Raw genomic sequence first — 22059 nt, 5'->3', positions numbered from 1 at the left:
CTGCCGAAGGCCCATCCGGCCACAGAGTATCCTCCTCTGCACTATACGGACAACACTGAGTCAGATACCCTTGGAAGTCAGAAAAAGCAACAGTTGTTTATTATGAACACATCTGTTGGCTGCGGGAATATGTTGGGTCAATTATTGATTGTGGTGGTTTCACTCTGTTAACAGCTAAATGACTGATATTGCTGTTTGTGAACCTTGTCTGCGTGTGTAATGTAAAGGTAGGTGTAGGAGGCTGGTCTGGCTTGTAGTGAGTACCAAGGGGTACTTGCACCTTGCACCAGGCCCAGTTATCCCTTATTAGTGTATAGGGTGTCTAGCAGCATAGGCTGATAGATAATGGTAGCTTAGCAGAGCAGCTTAGGCTGAACTAGGAGACGAGTGAAGCTCCTACAGTACCACTAGTGTCACTTGCACAATATCATAAGAAAACACAATACACAGTTATACTAAAAATAAAGGTACTTTATTTTTATGACAATATGCCAAAGTATCTCAGAGTGTACCCTCAGTGAGAGGATAGGAAATATACACAAGATATATGTACACAATACCCAAAATATGCAGTATAGTCTTAGAAAACAGTGCAAACAATGTATAGTTACAATAGGATGCAATGGGGACACATAGGGATAGGGGCAACACAAACCATATACTCCAAAAGTGGAATGCAAACCACAAATGGACCCCAAACCTATGTGACCTTGTAGAGGGTCGCTGGGACTATTAGAAAATAGTAAGGGTTAGAAAAATAGCCCACCCCAAGACCCTGAAAAGTTAGTGCAAAGTGCACTAAAGTTCCCCAAAGGACAAAGAAGTCGTGATAGGGGAATACTGCAGGAAAGACACAAACCAGCAATGCAACAACAATGGATTTCCAGTCGAGGGTACCTGTGGAACAAGGGGACCAAGTCCAAAAGTCACAAGCAAGTCGGAGATGGGCAGATGCCCAGGAAATGCCATCTGTGGGTGCAAAGAAGCTTCTACTGGACAGAAGAAGCTGAGGTTTCTGCAGGAACGAAAAGGGCTAGAGACTTCCCCTTTGGAGTACGGATCCCTCTCGCCGTGGAGAGTCGTGCAGAAGTGTTTTCCCGCCGAAAGACCGCCAACAAGCCTTGCTAGCTGCAAATCGTGCGGTAAGCGTTTTTGGATGCTGCTGTGGCCCAGGAGGGACCAGGATGTCGCAAATTGCGTCAGGAGAGAGAGGGGACATCGAGCAAGACAAGGAGCCCTCTCAGCAGCAGGTAGCACCTGGAGAAGTGCCAGAAACAGGCACTACGAGGATGCTTGAAACGGTGCTCACCCGAAGTTACACAAAGGAGTCCCACGTCGCCGGAGACCAACTTAGAAAGTCGTGCAATGCAGGTTGGAGTGCCGTGGACCCAGGCTTGGCTGTGCACAAAGGATTTCCGCCGAAAATGCACAGGGGCCGTAGTAGCTGCAAAAGTCGCGGTTCCCAGCAATGCAGTCTGGCGTGGGGAGGCAAGGACTTACCTCCACCAAACTTGGACTGAAGAGTCACTGGACTGTGGGAGTCACTTGGACAGAGTTGCTGGATTCGAGGGACCTCGCTCGTCGTGCTGAGAGGAGACCCAAGGGACCGGTAATGCAGCTTTTTGGTGCCTGCGGTTACAGGGGGAAGATTCCGTCGACCCACAGGAGATTTCTTCGGAGCTTCTAGTGCAGAGAGGAGGCAGACTACCCCCACAGCATGCACCACCAGGAAAACAGTCGAGAAGGCGGCAGGATCAGCGTTACAGAGTTGCAGTAGTCGTCTTTGCTACTATGTTGCAGTTTTGCAGGCTTCCAGCGCGGTCAGCAGTCGATTCCTTGGCAGAAGGTGAAGAGAGAGATGCAGAGGAACTCTGATGAGCTCTTGCATTCGTTATCTAAAGTTTCCCCAGAGACAGAGACCCTAAATAGCCAGAAAAGAGGGTTTGGCTACCTAGGAGAGAGGATAGGCTAGCAACACCTGAAGGAGCCTATCAGAAGGAGTCTCTGACGTCACCTGGTGGCACTGGCCACTCAGAGCAGTCCAGTGTGCCAGCAGCACCTCTGTTTCCAAGATGGCAGAGGTCTGGAGCACACTGGAGGAGCTCTGGACACCTCCCAGGGGAGGTGCAGGTCAGGGGAGTGGTCACTCCCCTTTCCTTTGTCCAGTTTCGCGCCAGAGCAGGGCTAAGGGGTCCCCTGAACCGGTGTAGACTGGCTTATGCAGAATTGGGCACATCTGTGCCCAAGAAAGCATTTCCAGAGGCTGGGGGAGGCTACTCCTCCCCTGCTTTCACACCATTTTCATCACCATTTTAACACCCTCTCTCAGAGGAAGTCCTTTGTTCTGCCATCCTGGGACAAGCCTGGCTTGACCCCAGGAGGGCAGAAACCTGTCTGCAGCTGCAGTGAAACCCCAGGAAAGGCAGTTTGGCAGTACCAGGGTCTGCGCTACAGACCACTGGGATCATTGGATTGTGCCAACTATGCCAGGATGGCATAGAGGGGGCAATTCCATGATCATAGACATGTTACATGGCCATATTCGGAGTTACCATTGTGAAGCTACACATAGGTATTGACCTATATGTAGTGCACGCGTGTAATGGTGTCCCCGCACTCACAAAGTCAGGGGAATTGGCCCTGAAAAATGTGGGGGCACCTTGGCTAGTGCCAGGGTGCCCTCACACTAAGTAACTTTGCACCTAACCTTTACCAGGTAAAGGTTAGACATATAGGTGACTTATAAGTTACTTAAGTGCAGTGTAAAATGGCTGTGAAATAACGTGGACGTTATTTCACCCAGGCTGCAGTGGCAGGCCTGTGTAAGAATTGTCAGAGCTCCCTATGGGTGGCAAAAGAAATGCTGCAGCCCATAGGGATCTCCTGGAACCCCAATACCCTGGGTACCTCAGTACCATATACTAGGGAATTATAAGGGTGTTCCAGTAAGCCAATGTAAATTGGTAAAATTGGTCACTAGCCTGTTAGTGACAATTTGAAAGAAATGAGAGAGCATAACCACTGAGGTTCTGATTAGCAGAGCCTCAGTGAGACAGTTAGTCACTACACAGGTAACACATTCAGGCACACTTATGAGCACTGGGGCCCTGGACACCAGGGTCCCAGTGACACATACAACTAAAACAACATATATACAGTGAAAAATGGGGGTAACATGCCAGGCAAGATGGTACTTTCCTACACAACCCCCCACCCCCAAACGAAGGACAATAAGACTAGCCATGACCTGATGAGTCTTCATTGTCTAAGTGGAAATATCTGGAGAGTCCATTTGCATTGGAGTGGCTACTCCCAGGTCTATGTTCCACTGTATAGTCCATTCCCTGTAGGCATATGGACCACCTCAACAATTTAGGATTTTCACCTTTCATTTGTTTTAGCCAAAGTAGAGGTTTTTGGTCTGTCTGAACAATGAAGTGAGTGCCAAACAGGTATGGCCTCAACTTCTTCAGTGCCCAGACCACAGCAAAGGCCTCCCTCTCAATGGCAGACCAACACTTTTCTCTAGGGGTCAACCTCCTACTAATAAAAGCAACAGGTTGATCCTGGCCCTCAGAATTAAGTTGTGATAGGACTGCCCCTACTCCTAATTCAGATGCATCAGTTTGGACATAGAATTTTTTAGAGTAACAAGGGCTTTTCAGGACAGGTGCAGAGCACATGGCCTGCTTCAGCTCCTCAAAAGCTTTCTGGCAGTTTGCTGTCCACAATACCTTTTTAGGCATTTTCTTGGATGTGAGGTCATTAAGAGGGACTGCAATGGAGCCATAGTTCTTAATGAACCTCCTGTAATACCCAGTGAGGCCTAGGAAGGCTCTCACCTGAGTCTGAGTTGTAGGGGGAACCCAATCAATAATTGTTTGGATTTTCCCCTGAAGTGGTGCAATCTGTTCCCCACCAACAAGGTGTCCCAGATAAACCACCTTTCCCTGCCCTATCTGGCAATTTGAAGCCTTGATAGTGAGGCCTGCCTTTTGCAGGGCCTCCAAAACTTTCCATAGGTGGACCAGGTGATCATCCCAGCTGGAGCTAAAGACAGCTATATCGTCCAAATATGCTGCACTGAAAGCCTCCAGCCCTTGCAGGACTGTGTTCACCAACCTCTGAAAAGTGGCAGGTGCATTTTTCAATCCAAAAGGCATTACAGTGAACTGGTAATGTCCTCCAATGGTTGAAAATGCAGTTTTAGGTTTAGCATCTTCTGATAATTTGATCTGCCAGTACCCTGCAGTCAAATCAAAAGTGCTTAGATACTTGGCAGATGCCAGTGTATCTATGAGCTCATCTGCCCTGGGTATAGGGTGAGCATCAGTTTTGTTTACCTGGTTGAGACCTCTGTAGTCTACACAAAACCGCATTTCCTTCTTTCCATCTTTGAAATGGGGTTTTGGTACAAGTACCACAGGAGAAGCCCATGGACTTTCAGAGTGCTCAACCACTGCCAGTTCAAACATTTTATGCACCTCTTGCTTTATGCAGTCCCTGACATGGTCAGGCTGCCTATAGATCTTACTTTTGACAGGCAAGCTGTCTCCAGTATCTATAGTGTGCTCACACCAAGAAGTGGTACCTGGCACAGTAGAGAAGAGTTCAGAAAACTGACCCAGGAGATTTATGCAATGGTCTTTCTGCTCAGCAGTAAGACAATCAGCCAAAACTACCCCTTCCACTAGAGCATCGTGTTCTGTGGAAGAGAGGAGATCAGGTAGAGGATCACTGTCTTCTTCCTGTCCCTCATCAGTTGCCATGAGCAGGGTGAGATCAGCCCTGTCATAGTAGGGTTTCAGGCGGTTGACATGGAGCACCCTAAGGGGACTCCTGGCAGTGCCTAAGTCAACTAAATAGGTGACTTCACCCTTTTTCTCAACAATTGTGTGGGGTCCACTCCATTTATCTTGGAGTGCTCTTGGGGCCACAGGCTCCAAGACCCACACTTTCTGCCCTGGTTGGTACTGAACCAAAACAGCCTTCTGATCATGCCATTGCTTCTGGAGCTCTTGGCTGGCCTGAAGGTTTTTACTGGCCTTTTTCATGTACTCAGCCATCCTTGATCTGAGGCCAAGTACATAATCCACAATATCTTGCTTTGGAGCTTTTAAAGGTTGTTCCCAACCCTCCTTGACAAGTGTGAGTGGACCCCTAACAGGGTGTCCAAAAAGAAGTTCAAAGGGGCTAAAGCCCACTCCTTTCTGGGGTACCTCCCTGTAGGCAAAAAGGAGGCATGGTAACAGGATATCCCATCTCCTGCGGAGTTTTTCAGGGAGACGTGGACGTTATTTCACTCAGGCTGCAGTGGCAGGCCTGTGTAAGAATTGTCAGAGCTCCCTCTGGGTGGCAAAAGAAATACTGCAGCCCATAGGGATCTCCTGGAACCCCAATACCCTGGGTACCTCAGTACCATATACTAGGGAATTATAAGGGTGTTCCAGTAAGCCAATGTAAATTGGTAAAATTGGTCACTAGCCTGTTAGTGACAATTTGAAAGAAATGAGAGAGCATAACCACTGAGGTTCTGATTAGCAGAGCCTCAGTGAGACAGTTAGTCACTACACAGGTAACACATTCAGGCACACGTATGAGCACTGGGGCCCTGGACACCAGGGTCCCAGTGACACATACAACTAAAACAACATATATACAGTGAAAAATGGGGGTAACATGCCAGGCAAGATGGTACTTTCCTACAGTAGGTATTTCAATGAACCCTTCATTCTGGAAGGAGCTGAAGCATAAGGTGCAACAGGATTTGAACTTGCTCTGCTTTAGGGAAAACTAAAGAATCTCTTGTTTGTGTAAAGTATTCGGGCCAGAGATAGGTCCTATTGGCTGCACTAGTTTCAGGAAGATGGAGGGATATTAGGGCAGTAGAAAATCCACCTCAACTCGGGGGGGCTGTGGAAAGAGGCAAAGATAACTTAATGAATAACAAGGTAAAGAAAGGAGTTGGCACTTACAGGTGTTCGAGTGTGAACAGGAAAGGATTGTGAAGAAGAGTGTGTATGGATTTAGCTTTGTTATATAATTCCTGAAGAGTTACTTTTGTTAGATACTTCCTGAAGAGTTACCTTGCTGCTACTCTTTCTCAGAGTTAAGTAACAGCATCATGTCCTGATCCATCTCTGTTTCTACAGTTTGTTCTTGTTTAAATGAAATATTGTCCATGTGCATCTTTCTGAAGCTGTATCTGTAGCACGTTGGTGCTCTGTGAGTACCCTTTCATTACTAAGTTACTCTGTGAACATTGGTGTAGGAGGCTGGCCTGGTTTGTCATGGGTACCTAAGGTACTTACACCTTATACCAGGTCTAGTTATCCCTTATTAGTGAAATGTAGTCAGTGGCTACAAGCCAGGCAATTAGTGAAAATTACAGTAGTTAGAAATGGGCCTAGGGAGAACACAAACCATATACTAAGAAAGTGGAATGCGAAAGTTGGGTTCACACCTAGGTAAGTGTAGTGTGTAAGGGATCACTGGGTGTACTAGAAAACCCCAAAGGTAAGTACTAGAAACCACCCCAGACCTCAGGAAAGCAGGAGTAAATCACAGTAACTTTCCTAGAACACACAAGAACACGAAAAAGAAGATTATACAAGAACCAGAAGAGACTGCAAGACACCCACAATATATTCCTGGACCTGAAGACCTGCAGAAGAAAGGGACCAAGTCCAATAAGCACTGAAGAGTCCATGGAGAACGGGAGCCCCTGCTACCCCGGATGAAGGTTTAAAAGAGGAACCAACGGTGTGGAACAAGTCAGTACTGTGCCCAAGTAGATGGATGCAGGTTCCTGGTTGGTGCAGATGTCCCACGCCGGATGGATGATTGCAGTCTGGTTTGCGTCACTGGGTTCCGCAAACAAGCCTTGGTACACGCAAAGCTCGTGGTTAGCAGAAAATGGCGCTGCCAGGGACCAGGAGGGACCTGGTGGACTCTACCCAGGAGGGAGAGTCAGATGGGGCTCTTAGCGACTCAAAGAGCCCACAGAAGACCAGGCAGTGCGCACAGGAGTCCCACAGCACGGGGACACAGAAGGTGCAAAAAAGGCCCACGCAGCACTACAACAGAGGGTCCCACTCTGCAGGAGAACCGCGCAGGAGGCTGTGCATCACAGGAAGGAGTGCTGTGGGCTGGAGCTGCACGGTGCACAAAGTAGTTCATGGAAGGATGCCAACAAGCCTTGGCAACTGCAAAACACACAGTGCACGGAGGTACTGTCTTGCGTGGGGAGGCAACCGTCGGGACCATTCAGTCCACCACCCGTGATGCAGAATCCACACGACTGGTCATTGATGCAGAGAGGTGCCTGCTGAAGCAGGGAAGTGACTCCTTCACTCCAAGGGAGATTCCTTCAAGCTTCTGATGCAAGCTGAAGATAGGCTGTCCTCTGAGGATGCACAACTGGGAAGCAGTTGCAGTTGTTGGCAGGAGCTGAAGATACAATGTTGCAGAAGTCGTTGTGGCTTCTTCATTGCAGTTTGTAGAGTTCCCTAAGGGTCCAGATGCAGTTTCTTTGGTGAGAAGGTGAAGTAAAGGATGCAGAGGATTCCTGCTGGAGTCATGCAATCTGAATCTGAAGAACAACCCAAAAGAGAGACCCTAAATAGCCCTGAAAGGGGGATTGGTCACCTAACCAGGTAAGCACCATTCATGGGAGAGCTCTGATGTCACCTGCTGGCACTGGCCACTCAGATGCTCCCAGAGTTCCCTACCAACTTGAAATCCAAGATGGCAAAACCCAGGGACCCTCTGAAGGAGCTCTGAGCACTACCCCTGGGTTGGTGATGGACAGGGATTTGGTCACTCCCCTTTCCTTAGTCCAGTTTCGCGCCAGAGCAGAGGCAGGGGGTCCCTGAAGTGGTGTAGAATGGATTATGCAAGGAGAGCACTATCTTTGCCCTTCAAAGCATTTTCCAGAGGCTCTGGGAGGCTACCCCTCCCAGGCCTGTAACACCTATTTCCAAAGGGAGAAGGTGTAACATCCCTCTCCCAAAGGAAATCCTTTGTTCTGCCTTCCTCAAGCTTTCTTAAGCAACAGAAGGGCAGAAACCTGTCTGAGAGATGGCGGTAGCTGGGGCTGCCTGAAAAACCTCAGATGGCTGTAATGGCAGTAAAGAGGGTTCTCTAAGGAGCCACCAGAGTGCATGGGATCATACAACCAATGCTCGCAAAAGCATGAGGGTATGATTCCTCCATGTTTGATACCAAACATTGCTATATTCGGAGTTACCATTGTGTAGCTGGACATAGGTAGTGACCCATGTCCAGTGCACGTGTAAAATGGCATCCCCGCACTCATGAAGTCCGGGAAAATGGTCCCAGAGGTCGTGGGGGCACCTCTGCTATTGCAGGGGTGCCATCACACACAGGTACTCTACACCCAGCCTTCAGAGCTGGAAGGCATGTAATAAGGGTGAGGTATAAGTGACCTGGTGCAGTGTAAATGGCAGTGAAAGGGTGCATGCACCTTTTCACACAGGCTGCAATGGCAGTCCTGCAGAAGCCTTTGCATGGGGTCCCTTTGGGTGGCAAAAGAAATGCTGTAACCCATAGGGATCCCCTGGAACGCCAATGCCCTAGGTACCTATGTACCATATACTAGGGAATTATAAAGGGGGCACCAGTATGCCAATTGTTGATGAAATACTGGGTTACCAGTATGCAGTGAAAAACTTTAGAGGAGAGCGAGCATAATCACTGGGGTCCTGGTTAGCAGGATTCCAGTGAACACAGTAAAACACACTAACATCAGGTAGAAAATGGGGGTAACATGCCAAAAAGAGGGTACTTTCCCACAATTGGTAAATCTCCACCTTTTCTGAAGTAAAAAAGATGTGATGTCCTCAACAGAACCTTTAGTTAAATAGTTGTGTATAGTGAAATTTTCCCTTGATAAGTTGCGAAGGTGGTAACCAGATAAACATTGTGTATTTGCATTCCATTACGTTTCCATTTAGCGATATTCAATCTCTTTACATCCAACAGGAAACTCACCTTGAATGCACAAAATCACTGCAGTCATTGACAGATGAACCTGAACACAAATTGACAGATCCTGGAAGAAACAGCTAAGAGCAATTCATAGTTTGAGATGTGCACCTCCATGCAACAAGGCCAAGAAATGACCTCTAGAAAATTAAGACAACAGCACCTACAGCATAACTACCAAACCACAGCAACCAGAGAAGGCCACAACTGAGTGGAGCCAGACAACTGAAGGGTAAAGAAAAGAGGAGTTCTGCTGTCTCAAATACAGAGGACTGTCCCAGTATGTATCAATCAGGAGGAGAAAGGATCTTTACCTGCAAGGATACAAAAAAACCATTATCCTATTTAAAGACACAGTCACCCAAAAAGGAAGCCTTATGTTTATTATGTGTGTGATGAGTATTTAGTGACCATTGCTCCTTACTGGGGAATCAGAAATCAAAGGTGCAAAATACCACACACATACAGGGAGTGTGAGAATAACACAAGTGCTTTATCTGCCATGTTGGCCCTTCAGGAAACACAGTCATGGGATGTAGAAAAATATATACCTGAGCCAGATACACAAACTAAGAAAGATAAATCATACACAGGCAGCGAGAGCCTTAGTTTGTCATCAGAACTAAAGCACCATCAGCATACGTCCACAGGAGAAAAAAAGTTCAAATGCAAAGAATGTGTGAAGAGCTTTAGGCTGTTATCACACCTACGAAGGCATCATCGAACGCACATAGTTGAAAAGCCATTCAGGTGTAGTGAATGTGTGATGAGATTTAGGTTGTTATCACACCTATGAAGACATCAACGAACATACACAGGGGAAAAGCCATTTAGGTGCAGTGAATGTGTGAAGAGCTTTAGTCAATTATCACACCTACAAAGACACCAGCGAACACACACAGGGGAAAAGCCTTTCGAATGCAGTGAATGTATGAAGAGCTTTATGCGCTCGGGACACCTAAAAGCACATCAGCAAAAACACACAGGAGAAAAACCATTCAGGTGCAGTGAATGTATGAAGAGCTTTGGGCTGTTATCACATCTACGAACACATCAGCGAACACACACAGGGGAAAAACCATACAGCTGCAGTGAATGTGTGAAGAGCTTCAGGCGGTTATCACACCTAAAAAGACATCAGCTAACACACACAGGGGAAAAACCATTCAGATGCAGTGAATGTGTGAAGAGCTTTGGTCAGTTATCAACCCTAAAAAAACATTGCCGAACACATACAGGGGAGAAACCGTACCATTGCAGTGAATGTGTAAAGAGCTTTAGTCAATCATCGTGCCTAAAAGAGCATCAGCGAACACACACAGGGGAAAAGCCATTCAATTGCAGTGAATGTGAGAAGAGCTTTGGGCTCTTATCAACCCTAAAAAGACATCAGCGAACCCACACAGGGGAAAAGCCATTCAATTGCAGAGAATGTGGAAGCAGCTTCAGTCAGTCAACTAACCTAAAATTCCATCAGCAAACACACACAAAGGAAAAAGCATTCAAGTGCAGTGAATGTAAGAAGAGTTTTAGTTCTTTACCGAGCCTAAAACAACATCAGCAGACACACGCAGGGGAAAAAAAGTACCATTGCAGTGAGTGTGTGAAGATCTTTAGTCGGTTATCAAACCTACAAGTATATAAACTAACACACACAGGGGAAAAGCCATACCATTGCAGTGAATGCACAACTAGTTTTAGTTGTTTGTCAACATTAAGGAACCATCAAAGAAGACACACAGGAGATAAACCATTCAAATGTAGAGAATGTGTGAAGAGCTTTAGTTCTTTATCAAGCATAAACCGACATCAGCAAACACAACGGGAAAATCCATACCATTGCAGCAAATGCACCAGTAGTTTTAGTTGCTCCTCAACATTAAAAAACATCAAAGAACACACCAACAGGAGAAAAAACATTCAAATGTAGCACATCTTAGGAAGAGTTGGAGTCAGTTATCAAACCTACAAAGACATCAAAGTGAACACACCTTCACTGAACAACTGTAGAAACAGTTTGTAGAGATACAGCTAATTTGGCATGTATTCAGGTACAAAAACAATAATACTGACATCTGTGGACATAGACAGAAGCAAAAAAGTGCAGTTACTGCGAGATGAAGGAATTGCGGAAAATAATAAAAATTATAAAATTACAAATTTGTGGAACATTCAAATACCAGATAATAGAAAACAGAATAAAGAAAACCAGAGGCCTTTGTAGGATTTTAAAAGTGCCTGTACAAAATTGGATTATTGGTTGAAGAGGGTGAGAACCATGTTGTAATAATAATCACAGTCCTTGTCAGGGTCAACCACATAAATCACTAAATAAGCAGTGCTGCAAGCTGCAATGCAAGTCTCTGCATCGCTGTGCATCTGGTCCGGTAAATCTGCTGAGCAGGAGCTGGGTGGTTCTGTGCTGCGAGGCCCTGTATCATCATGCACTGGATCGGTAAAACCTTCAGTGGAGCATTGCGGAGTACACTCTGACTCCAGCCAAGGGGGCAGGACCTGGAGGACAACACTTGGGAGCCTCCGGACTCATTCCCACAGGGGCCAGCAGAGTTTAATCTGTGGCCAGTGGTGGTAATGTTTCTTTTCTACTTTTGATACTTGATCCTTCCGCCACAAGTCTGAACAGGATCAAATCCCATCTAATGTAAAAACAGTCTCAAAGTGGCATTTTTAAAATAGTAAGTTAAAATATAACTTTACTATTAAAGAGGATTTTAATTTACCATTCACATGAGTGGAAAAAGTATTTCTCTAGCTGTTCTCAAACTGAACTTATTACTTATTAAATGCAATAAGGTATCCCATTGTTCATATAGGAAAGGCTACCCTACACTGAAAAGCAACTTTGGTTTTTTTTCACTGCCATAACATGGAATCATAAGTACTGTTTGTTAGGGTTCAGGGCGGGTGGAGGGTCGGGGTACCTTAGTTTCTATGGGAGTCTGATTTGTTTGTATGATATATTTTTGACAGTTCCCCTGATGAAGGGTGTTTACCCGAAATGCATTGGGATTTAACAAACATGTTTGTCAAGCCATCACAGTTGACTTCGTAATACGAAGGAATATTTACTTTGATGAATGGACTGCAGATTCAGCGAAAAACAATAAACTGTACAATTGTGAATCATTTTCAAAGAATTGCAAAATTGTGATTGAAACAAGTTTATTGGTTGAGCCTTCTGGATTTTTAGAGGGCGAGTTGGGACTAGCACACATTCATTGGCTCTAGCTTGTTTTGAGAATTATTGCGGGATCAGGGCAGGATTCCATCCAACACAGCAACTTTATTAGTTAATATCATTGTTGAAACAAGTTCAAGTATGTGAAGAATTGTACGCACGATAGCATTGTTTTTTACCTGTTTTCTACCAAAAGGTTTATTTTCCAAGGTTGAAATGACAGTTTCAAACTACACTACAGGCTGCAGTAAGGTTTACAGAGGTACTTTAGTGGGTGTCTAAAGGAGTGCTCCTGCCAATTATTAGTATTTAATTCACAGGCCCGTGGACATGTAGTACCATTTACTAGGGACTTATAAGTAATTTCAATTGGCTGATTAGGTGTATACCAATTTTAACATATTTCAAAAGGAGAGGGCAAATGCTTTATCACCGGTTAGTAGGAGTAAAGCGCTCGGAGTCCTAAAGGTACCAAAACAGGTTGAGGACGAACCTGGGGGTTGCCTCACAAAAGATGTTCATTTCCAATAGTGCCTTTTACCAGCAATTGTTCATTTCTGTATACATTACAGTAAGAAACATAAACATAAAAGTATGAAACACATTGTGAGTTTATCACAGTGTGTAATAAAATAAATTAAATCTTCTGTGAAATAGACGTATACAGAAAAACATCCAAGCACACTTGATCACGCCAACTGTATTTATGTGATCCTTCAATTTAAAGATTAGCATCTAAAGAAAGTATTTTGTCCACAAATTGTTATACAGATATCTGTGGGATGGAGGCCGTCAGATGCTTCATATTTCCTGACTGTTCTAATAAATCTTTTTAATTCATATTCATAGAGCTGCTTTGTTGCATACATGTGCAGAGAAAAAAAGCATGAAGTTAAAATGGAGCCTCTTGGGCTTAGTTTAACCATTAAAACAAGCTGAAAAAGGAGCCTGTCCTTTTAAGAGTTTGATAGGCACCTCTGCCCACATTATGCAGTACTGGCAGTTACCTTTGAGACCCAGTTCTTTTTAAGGCTAAAAGTAAAGATGTTTATTTACATCTGTGTATAGAGATGCATCCGCGCCCTTCCTTTAAAAGGACAGGCGCGGGGGAGGGCGGGTAATCTATGGATTCATTGAACATTCCTGTGATGCAGAACCAATACTACAGCTGCGTAACGTTTTCGTCCACATTGTAGGATCCCTTTTTGACAGTCATAAATGCTAGAATAGAATAACAAGCTAACTCACTGACGAAGCGATTAGTAAATTATAGTCCAGCAGAATAAACAGTAAAAATAAGGTTTCGAAGACTTGCCTGACCTACTTTAGCTTTTGCTTGATTGTCAAACTCTAAGCAATAGTGTTTTGCGAAGGTGTCGATAGATTTTGCAGCTCTACAGATTTCTACACTAGAAACATTTCTTATTCGTGAAGTAGTGCCTGCTTTTTCTCTTCTAAAATGAGCTCTGGGTTTGCTTGGTAATAGTTGGTTTGTTGGAACGGCGGTAACATAATGACATGCATGCCACTAGATATAGATTGTTTAGAAGTAGCCAATCCTTCTCTTATGTGACCATAGTTTATAAAGAGTTGATTTGTTTTTCTGATGTCTTGGTTTTATCTAACAAAAAAAACAATATCTCTTCTGGTAACTAACTAATGAAGAGCCATCTCTGCCGGTGAAGAGGGGTGGAGAAAAGAACGTTGATAAGATAATGGGTTGATTGATGTGAAATTCTGAGATAACTTTAGTCAGGAATGAAGGATGCATTCTTAAAACCACATTGTTAGATTGGAAAACAAATAATGTTTTATTGAAGATAAAGCATGGAACTCAATGACTCCTCTAGATGAAGGGACAACAATTCAAAAGGCAGTGTTTCATGTATATATTGAAACGTAGAAGCCATTCATTTTCACAGTACCAGATTTAGCTCCCAAGTTAGAGATTCATTTTTAACAGAAGGGAAAATGTTTTTAAACCCCTCTAGACAATCTTTTATGAAAGGTAATTTAAAGAATGAAATGTGTTGTTGTGGTTTTCTGTAAGCGGTGACAGCAGCAAAATGAACTTTTATGGAAGAGATTTGTAACTTGGCTTTTGGTCGATAAAGCAAAACTTTGTCTTGACATGAAGTGGGGTTATGTCCTATAGTGCGGCACCGTAAGGAAAATCCCCTTCTGAACTCCTGAAGAGAGGGTGAGGCCCCTAGATGACGGTGGTCAGAGGTGTGTGATAGCCAGGCCGAGCACAAAGCAAACAAAATCCATTTACATGTTTCGGGGAGTATTATAGAGGGCAGATGGCTATTGGAGTCCAATTTTGAAATGCTTGTTCAACATCGGAAAGGGAGAAAAAGAGACTGATAATGTCTAAAATATGATACAGTTAGAGTCATTCATGATAATATAAAATGTACAAAGTAATGATTAGAAAGTACATGTTAATAAGAAATGTATGTTGATTTGTAATACAATAAAAATGTATTTGAATTGATGGTATTTGGCTGATGAGTACATAGAAAGAGATGTTAAACGAGACGTCTTGACGGCATGGCCGTTCTCTCCAGAATCCCTGCTTCGTTTTCACTGCTTTCTCCTTCCTTTCCCTCCATTTTTCGGAGTGCTTTCTCCTGCTTTCTGCCTCGTTTCCTCTGCTTTCTCCCTCCTTCCCCTCCATTTTTCGGAGAGCTTTCTCCTGCTTTCTGCCTCGTTTTCTCTGCTTTCTCTGCTTTCTCCCTTCTTTCCCTCCTTTTTTTAGTGCTTTCTCCTGCTTTTTGCCTGATTTCACTGCTTTCTCTTTCATATACCCCTGTTTTTCTGAGTGCTTTCTTCTACTTTCCTTCATACAAGAAAGAGACTGTAGGTGGTACATCCTTCTCCGTTCAAGCAGCCAAACTATGGAATTCATTACCCCAAATATAAGATCCACAAACGGCTATCTTGTCTCAGCGGACTGCTCAAGAGTTGTCTCTTTCCTTCATAACCCCCATGTTCAAACAGCAATGGGCTGCATCTGCCTGTGTTGATGAATATTGTTATTCTGATTATGTGTATATTCTTGATATGTATAGTTCATAAGGAAATATGTATCGCTACTATGTCATAACAATAAATTATACACATACTCTTTAAACCTGTTTAACAAATGTATATTTCTCATGGTTAAATATATATATGTGTGTGTGTGTGTGTGTGTGTACATATATATGTGTATGTTATTCTATGCTCAACAAGCTCATAGGTCATTGCATAGCTCCTAGATAAGTTGTCCTGTTACATACTTATGAATCCCTGCTCTCGTTATTATATCACACTGATCAAATGTTTTATTATCATAAGCATTTCGCTATTCAAAAATTGAGGAAAGATAAATAAATGTTAGAAAAGTACACTTATTAATTAAGTTCAAATATTACAAATCTTGAAAGTCTGTGTTTATACAATACTACTTTTCTTCTCATATTATTATACCCATTATTACATTCCTTTAACATATATTCCCTTACTATGTATTTATCTATTTATTTATTACTCTAGTCCTACTGTACTAAAGAAAAATGTAATAAAAATAAATAAAATCTATAAATAAAATTCAAATTATAAATAAGTTAAAGTAAAAAGAATAATAATGAATAAATAAAATAAAAATAATGATTAATATAATGTGTGTGTGTGTGTATATATATATGTATATATATAATTATAAATAAATAAAAATAATATAAATGTACTCTCTTGGAAGCTTCACTTTGTCCATCACCATATGTCATGTCGCAATCAATCTATCCTCCATCCCTAATCTGACTCATCCAAAACCCATTCTACTACTTTCATCTGCAAAATAACTCTGCCTAAGCTCTTCCCTCCTCTTCCACATCTAGCTCACCCCCAAACCTCAGTTTACTATCCTGATCTCCCAAACAGCCCTATTAAATTCTCCCTCATTTATCTCACCTTTGACTCATCCAAAACCCCTTCTCCTGCTACTATGATCTTCCTAACCCCTTTCCACAGACTCTTCCCTCCTCCAGCTCTCCATTACTCATCCCAAGCCTCATCCTATTACTATAAACTCCCAGTTAACACTTCTGGATTCTTCCCTCCTCTATCCGTCCATTACTCTAGTCAATCCAAATTACAAACTTACATATCCTCTGCTCAAATTATTAACTTAATTATTATTAATTAATTAATATTACTAAAACTTTACTCATATTTCCCTATACTAATCCACCACTAATTCCTCTTGGGTTCCGGAGTAGCGTGCTACTCACCGAAAAGCGATTACAATTATTTGTGCTGCCTTCTCCCTCCTTTACCCTTTTTTTCTGTTTTCTGCCTCGTTTTCACTGCTTTCTCCCTTCTCTCCCCCGGTTTTTCTGAGTGCTTGTTCCTGTTTTCTCCCACTTTCTGCCTTGTTTTCACTGCTTTCTCCCTCTGTTCCCTCTAGTTTTGAGTGCTTTCTCCTGCTTTTTGCCTCGTTTTCACTGCTTTGCCTTCTTTTGCCTCATTTTTTTTTTGCTGCTTTCCCCCTTTTTTTCTGAGTGCTTTCTCCTTCTTTTGTCTAGTTTGTTGATGCTTTCTCCCTCCATGCCCCATTTTTCTGAGTACTTTCTCTTGCTTTTTGCCTCCTTTCTTTCTCTGTTCATTCCTTTATTTACCCGTTCCCGTCTGCCTCACATTTTCCAACCTCCTGCATAGCCCTGCACACAGCCTCCCAGCACCCCTCCCTCCTCCCAGGACCTGCTTAATGGATGCTGCAATGGGTGTGCCACTAGCGTGCCATAGGTAAGTCCATCAGCGCCTGTCCACGTCTGGACCGCACCCATCAACAGGACCCCTGGCTCTTCCACCCCACAAAGATGCACCGTCTCTGACCTCCGAGCCCTAGGCCCCAGACGCACCAACATCCACTGCTGCCGCTCATCCCTGCATACCAACAGAGTACCGTTCTTCTGCCAATACTGTTGCCTCACCTCCAGTACCAAAGCAACCAATGCACCCGACACATCGACCGAAACCACCAGGAGACAATTTCAGTGCATCCTACTCAACACACGTTCACTAGTTAAACACACCTCCAAGGTCCAGGACACAATCTCCTCCCTCAACCCAGACATCTTCTTCCTCACAGAAACCTGGCTCAACCCCTCCTCTGCACCAGACATTGCCACTGCCATCCCTGAAGGTTACAGGATAACTCACCAGGATCGAACCAATAAGCACAGAGGCGGAATCACCATTTTCTACAATGACACCATCCACTGCACAACATCACCCTGGCGTCCTGACACCGGTAATGGAACACTTCAACTTTCAACACCACACAGATGGAAAAAGCACCATCAGAGGCACACTTGCCTACAGACCACCAGGGCCACGCCCCAGCTTCTGCAACTCCATCTTTGAACTCATTGCCCTGAACACTACATATTCCTAGGGGACCTGAACATACACCTCAGTGACCCTGGCAAGGCTAAGTCCACCGACCTACTGTAAAGCTTGAGAAACCTCAAGCAGCTTGTCACTGACACTACCCATATCGCAGAACACATCCTTGACCCCATCTTCACCTCTAGTGACAATTGGGTATATGCACACCACTTACCTGGTCCGAAAACCACATCACACACTTGACCATCTTGAGACACACATTCCCCAGCACTGTGACACCCAGATCCACACAAAGAAACTGGAAAAAGGTATCAGAAGGCCAGTGGAATGACATTCTCTGCTCTCACCTTCCAAACTCTACACCCAACCCTGAAGAAGCAGCAAAGAGCTCCTCCAAGTGGATCACAGAATGCGCCGACACCAAGAGAGCCAAGGTCAAAGTAGAAAACAAAAAAGCAAGCTGGTTCATCGAGGAACTGCTCTCCTCCAAATGCAACTGCCCACAACTTCAAAGGAAATGGCGCATCAGCAAAGAAACAGAAGACCAACCACCTTCAGGACCGCCCTCAACCAGTACCACTGCCTCCTGAAAGAAACCAAGAAGAACGCACTAGCAGACCACATCAAAGCCAGCACAAACTACAGGAAATAACTTTAGGCCATCGTGAAGGATTTACCCAATCCCATAGCCACCAAGAATATCATCACTCCCTCCCAGGAACTGTGTGACATCCTCGCTGACTTCTTTCACGACAAAATCTTGCTATCTACGAAAACATTGAATGCCAGTCCTCCACCGCAGATGGCATCAACCAGCTGTCATGCACAAAAGCAAACCCCGAAACCTCACCTACTGGAAACACCTCACCATGCAAGACACTATCTCTATCATGAGCTCTGTACACACTGGAGCACCCACGGAGCTTTGTCCCCACCACCTCTTCAACCTCAAAAGTAAGGCAATTGACGATGAACTCTGTAAGGTCCTGAATATCTTTCACCGCAGCCTCCGTCCCAGAGGTCTGAAAACATGCCAAAGTGAGGCCTCTCCTAAAACAAATCATTTACCAACCCAGCTTAATTGAAGAACTATGGCCCATCTCTCTGCTCCCCCACCCAGGAAACGTCCTTGAGAAAGCAATCAACCAGCAACTCAAACACCTAAAAGACCACAACCTCCTGGACCCATCACAATCTGGATTTCGAACTAACCACAGCACTGAGTCAGCCATGATTGCAGCCACAGATGGCATCAGAGCCCTCCTAGACCATGGAGAAACAGCAGCCCTCATCCTCCTGGACCTGTCTGCCGTGGTTGGCATGATCGTTCCCCACATGCTGATCAGCAGACTCCACCACATGGTTGTCAAGGAAACACCCTCAAATGGATCGCCTCGTACCTCACCAGCAGAACCCAAAGGATAAGTCTCCCACCATTCACCTCGAAGGCGCCCAAGAAGATCAACTGTGAAGTCCCCCAAGGATCATCCCTCAGCCTAACCCTCTTCAACACCCACATGGCCCCTCTGGCCATCACTATCAGATCACATAGACCCAACATCATCTCCTACGCCAATGACATACAGCTCATCCTTTCACTGCCCGAAGAACCCTCCACCACCAAAGCCAACTTCCACAGATGCATGATGAACGTAACAGTCTGAATAAAGGGCAACTGTGTCAAACTCTTCACTGAAAAATGGTCCTCATCATTAGGAACAACACCTCGCCATGGACTGACACATGGTGGCCCGCAGCGCTTGGCACACCCCGTACCCCAATAGACCATGCCTGCAACCTTGGCATCATCCTGAATAACAAACTATGAATGAAGAAACAAATCAACACAGTCTCATCCACCTGTTTCCACACCCTTCACATGCTCTGCAAGATCTTCAGGTGGCTTTCACCATCATGAAAACATGCTCTACATAGGAATCACAACACACCTCCTGAAGAGACTCCAGACAATACAGAACTAAGTAGCAAGCCTTGTATTCGACCTCCCCAGAAGAACCTACATCACACCCCATCTCAAAAAGCTACACTGGCTCCTGATTTTGAAGAGATGCCAGTTCAGAATGCTGACCCATGCCTACAAGGCCCTGCACAGTAAAGGACTAGCATACATCAGCAAATGCCTGACATTCCACCAACCAACCAGGCACCTCTGAACAGCTTCCTTCTACCTCGCAGACACCCCACGGATCAATCAATCCAACACTGGAAGATGCTTATTCTGGCACCTGGCATCCAAGGCGTGGAACCTCCACCTCAGGACTGCACCGTCACTCAAGTAATTCAGAAGACAACTAAAGACCTGCATGTTTGAATGATATTTCCTCCGAACAGCAGCATACAGCTCCTGTGCCTCGAGACTCGCACACGTGATTTGCCGCGCTCTATAAATGTTTGATTGTTTGATTGGTTGAGCGCTTCCGTGGATCCTGCTCCTAAAAATAAGCAAGTCTGTAATCCCACAATCGCGAGGTTAAATGTTAATGAGGTTGTTAATGAGATTTATGCAGGTCCAGTGCAGGGAGTGGGTGCAATGTTCCTGGAGGATTGTTGTGCAAAGCTTAGCGTCCTGCTAAGACTAGTTAGCCCCTGTACAGGAGAGACTGGATCGTGTTGAGTTTCAATTTGTCACACTTAATAAGTATTCCCGTCCTACATCGTCTCTACCTGTATCAGCCCAAGCGTTACCTTATAAAAGGGTGTCTAATTCAGTGTGTGTTCATATTCCTTCTTTTCCTACTCTTACAACTTTTTACCCTTCAGATGCACAACATGCAGATACTGATCCGCACATAACCTAGGTTTGCGATATGAATGAAGTGTCCCAGAAAATCAACCAACAAACTAGCACAGCAGCACCCAGCAGTGACCCAGCTGCCCGAGGGCATCTATTCCAAAGCTTGAAAGCCCACTTTGTCTCATTGGGCTCTGCGTCTACACTTAGAGCGAGGAGTCTGGGATTGGTAGGTGGGGAAAAAATACTCCCTAGCAATTCTGTTTTAAATCTCCCCCCTGCCGCCTGTCCCTATGTCATAGTCCTAATTGGAGTTCCTGCTGTTAGGCAAGGCCAGGTTAAATTTGGGGAACAGTTAACCAACAAAGTTCTCCACTGGCTAGCAGAAAATTGGGTCCTTGATATAATTGATGGTGTGCAGATCATTCTGTCATGTAGAGTGAGTTGGCTCGGGCCTTCACCTAAAAACAGGCTAGGGGTCTGCATTGTGGTAAACTTCAGAGATCTGGCTGTTGTGAGGAATCTGTATTGACGTTACCCTCATTCTATTAGGGAATTTGTATAAGCCTCAGTCTTTATCAGGTTTTATTTGTTTGATGCCTCAAGAGTACATCAGGGATCTGGAGGTCCTGACGTTTTCTTTTTGACCCCATCTTCCTCCGGCTAACACATTTCAACTACTCTCTGACTGTTCTATTATTGACTGACTTCAGGAGTCCCTGCTACTCATGAACAGACGGAGAAGCCCTCCCTAGGTCTATGCAGACCAGTGAGAATCAGTAAAATAGTAAATGTCACTAATTCCATCTCAATTTTATTCTCGGAATGTGGTGGGCTGAGAGCGAAACTACAGTGTCCCAATCAAATTGCTCTCTTTACAGCCTATAGCATTAGTTTCATCCAGAAGATATAGGAGGCCTACTAAGATTGCATTTTAGGGTTTATCTTGTCATTCCATACTAAGTACACCATCCTTGGTGGGACAGGGCGAAGGGGGGCTTATCTATTTGGCTAAAGCTTCTTTGAAAACTGGAGTCAAATGGGTGGATTCAGGGAGCCTAGCGTTCCAAGTTTTCTTACTTAGGGGGCTGTATAATTTCAAGTTATATTTAGCCAGTTTAAAAATTATTACTCCAACCAGCCGAACTCTAATTATGCTCAACTCTTCATTCGTTTAACTAAACTGGTGGAAATGAGCAGCTCTGACCAGAACTTGCTGTTATACCGGGTGGGGATTTTAGCGCTAAGATCAGCGCTGATACATTAACCCAAGGTCAAGCGGCCACTCGAACAAACTTAAGAGTGGTGACCAAAGAGGCTTAGAGCTGGATAGTTATTTGGCAGATTTTGATCTAATTTATGTGATGGAATATTCTGGAGAGGCAGCGCCTGATCAACCGACTGGGAGAGAGGGAATGCTACCATCATTGAATACATATTTGTTTCAAGAAGTTTGATTGGTAGAATTGTGCATGGTGGAGGTGCTACTCGCTGCTTCTGGTGACCACAAGGCTTTGTTAGCCTTTTTCAACGTACAGTTTTTAAATTAATCCCCCCGTGCACAACCCACCCCAACCAATAAAGGCCTAAGAATTTGCTGGAGGCTCAAAAATTCAAAAAGTTGTTTATTGGATAGTTTACTCAGCACCAATTTAAAAGCCTTCAAACAATGCCTTAGGAATGATGCAATTGGTGCGTATCTTGT

At 44.4% G+C, this 22059-nt stretch overlaps 1 protein-coding gene and 1 pseudogene across 1 annotated transcript in view; both read left to right on the top strand.

Annotated features, from left to right (window-relative positions):
- Window positions 1-15983, top strand: part of LOC138276084 (zinc finger protein 850-like) — a 146097-nt gene extending 130114 nt beyond the window's left edge. The window contains exon 4 of the mRNA XM_069219144.1: window positions 9889-15983. Within this exon, the coding sequence (XP_069075245.1) occupies window positions 9889-10936 (1048 nt within the window). The 3' untranslated portion in view covers window positions 10937-15983. The remainder of the gene's footprint in view (window positions 1-9888) is intronic.
- LOC138276081 (zinc finger protein 135-like) overlaps window positions 1-22059 on the top strand; it is a 52868-nt pseudogene that overhangs the window by 15849 nt on the left and 14960 nt on the right.

This window comes from Pleurodeles waltl, unplaced genomic scaffold, assembly GCF_031143425.1.
Source record: "Pleurodeles waltl isolate 20211129_DDA unplaced genomic scaffold, aPleWal1.hap1.20221129 scaffold_37, whole genome shotgun sequence".
NCBI classification, from domain to species: Eukaryota; Metazoa; Chordata; class Amphibia; order Caudata; family Salamandridae; genus Pleurodeles; species Pleurodeles waltl.
Note: the sequence above shows the minus strand (reverse complement) of the source record. Positions and strands in the feature narration are given on the sequence as shown.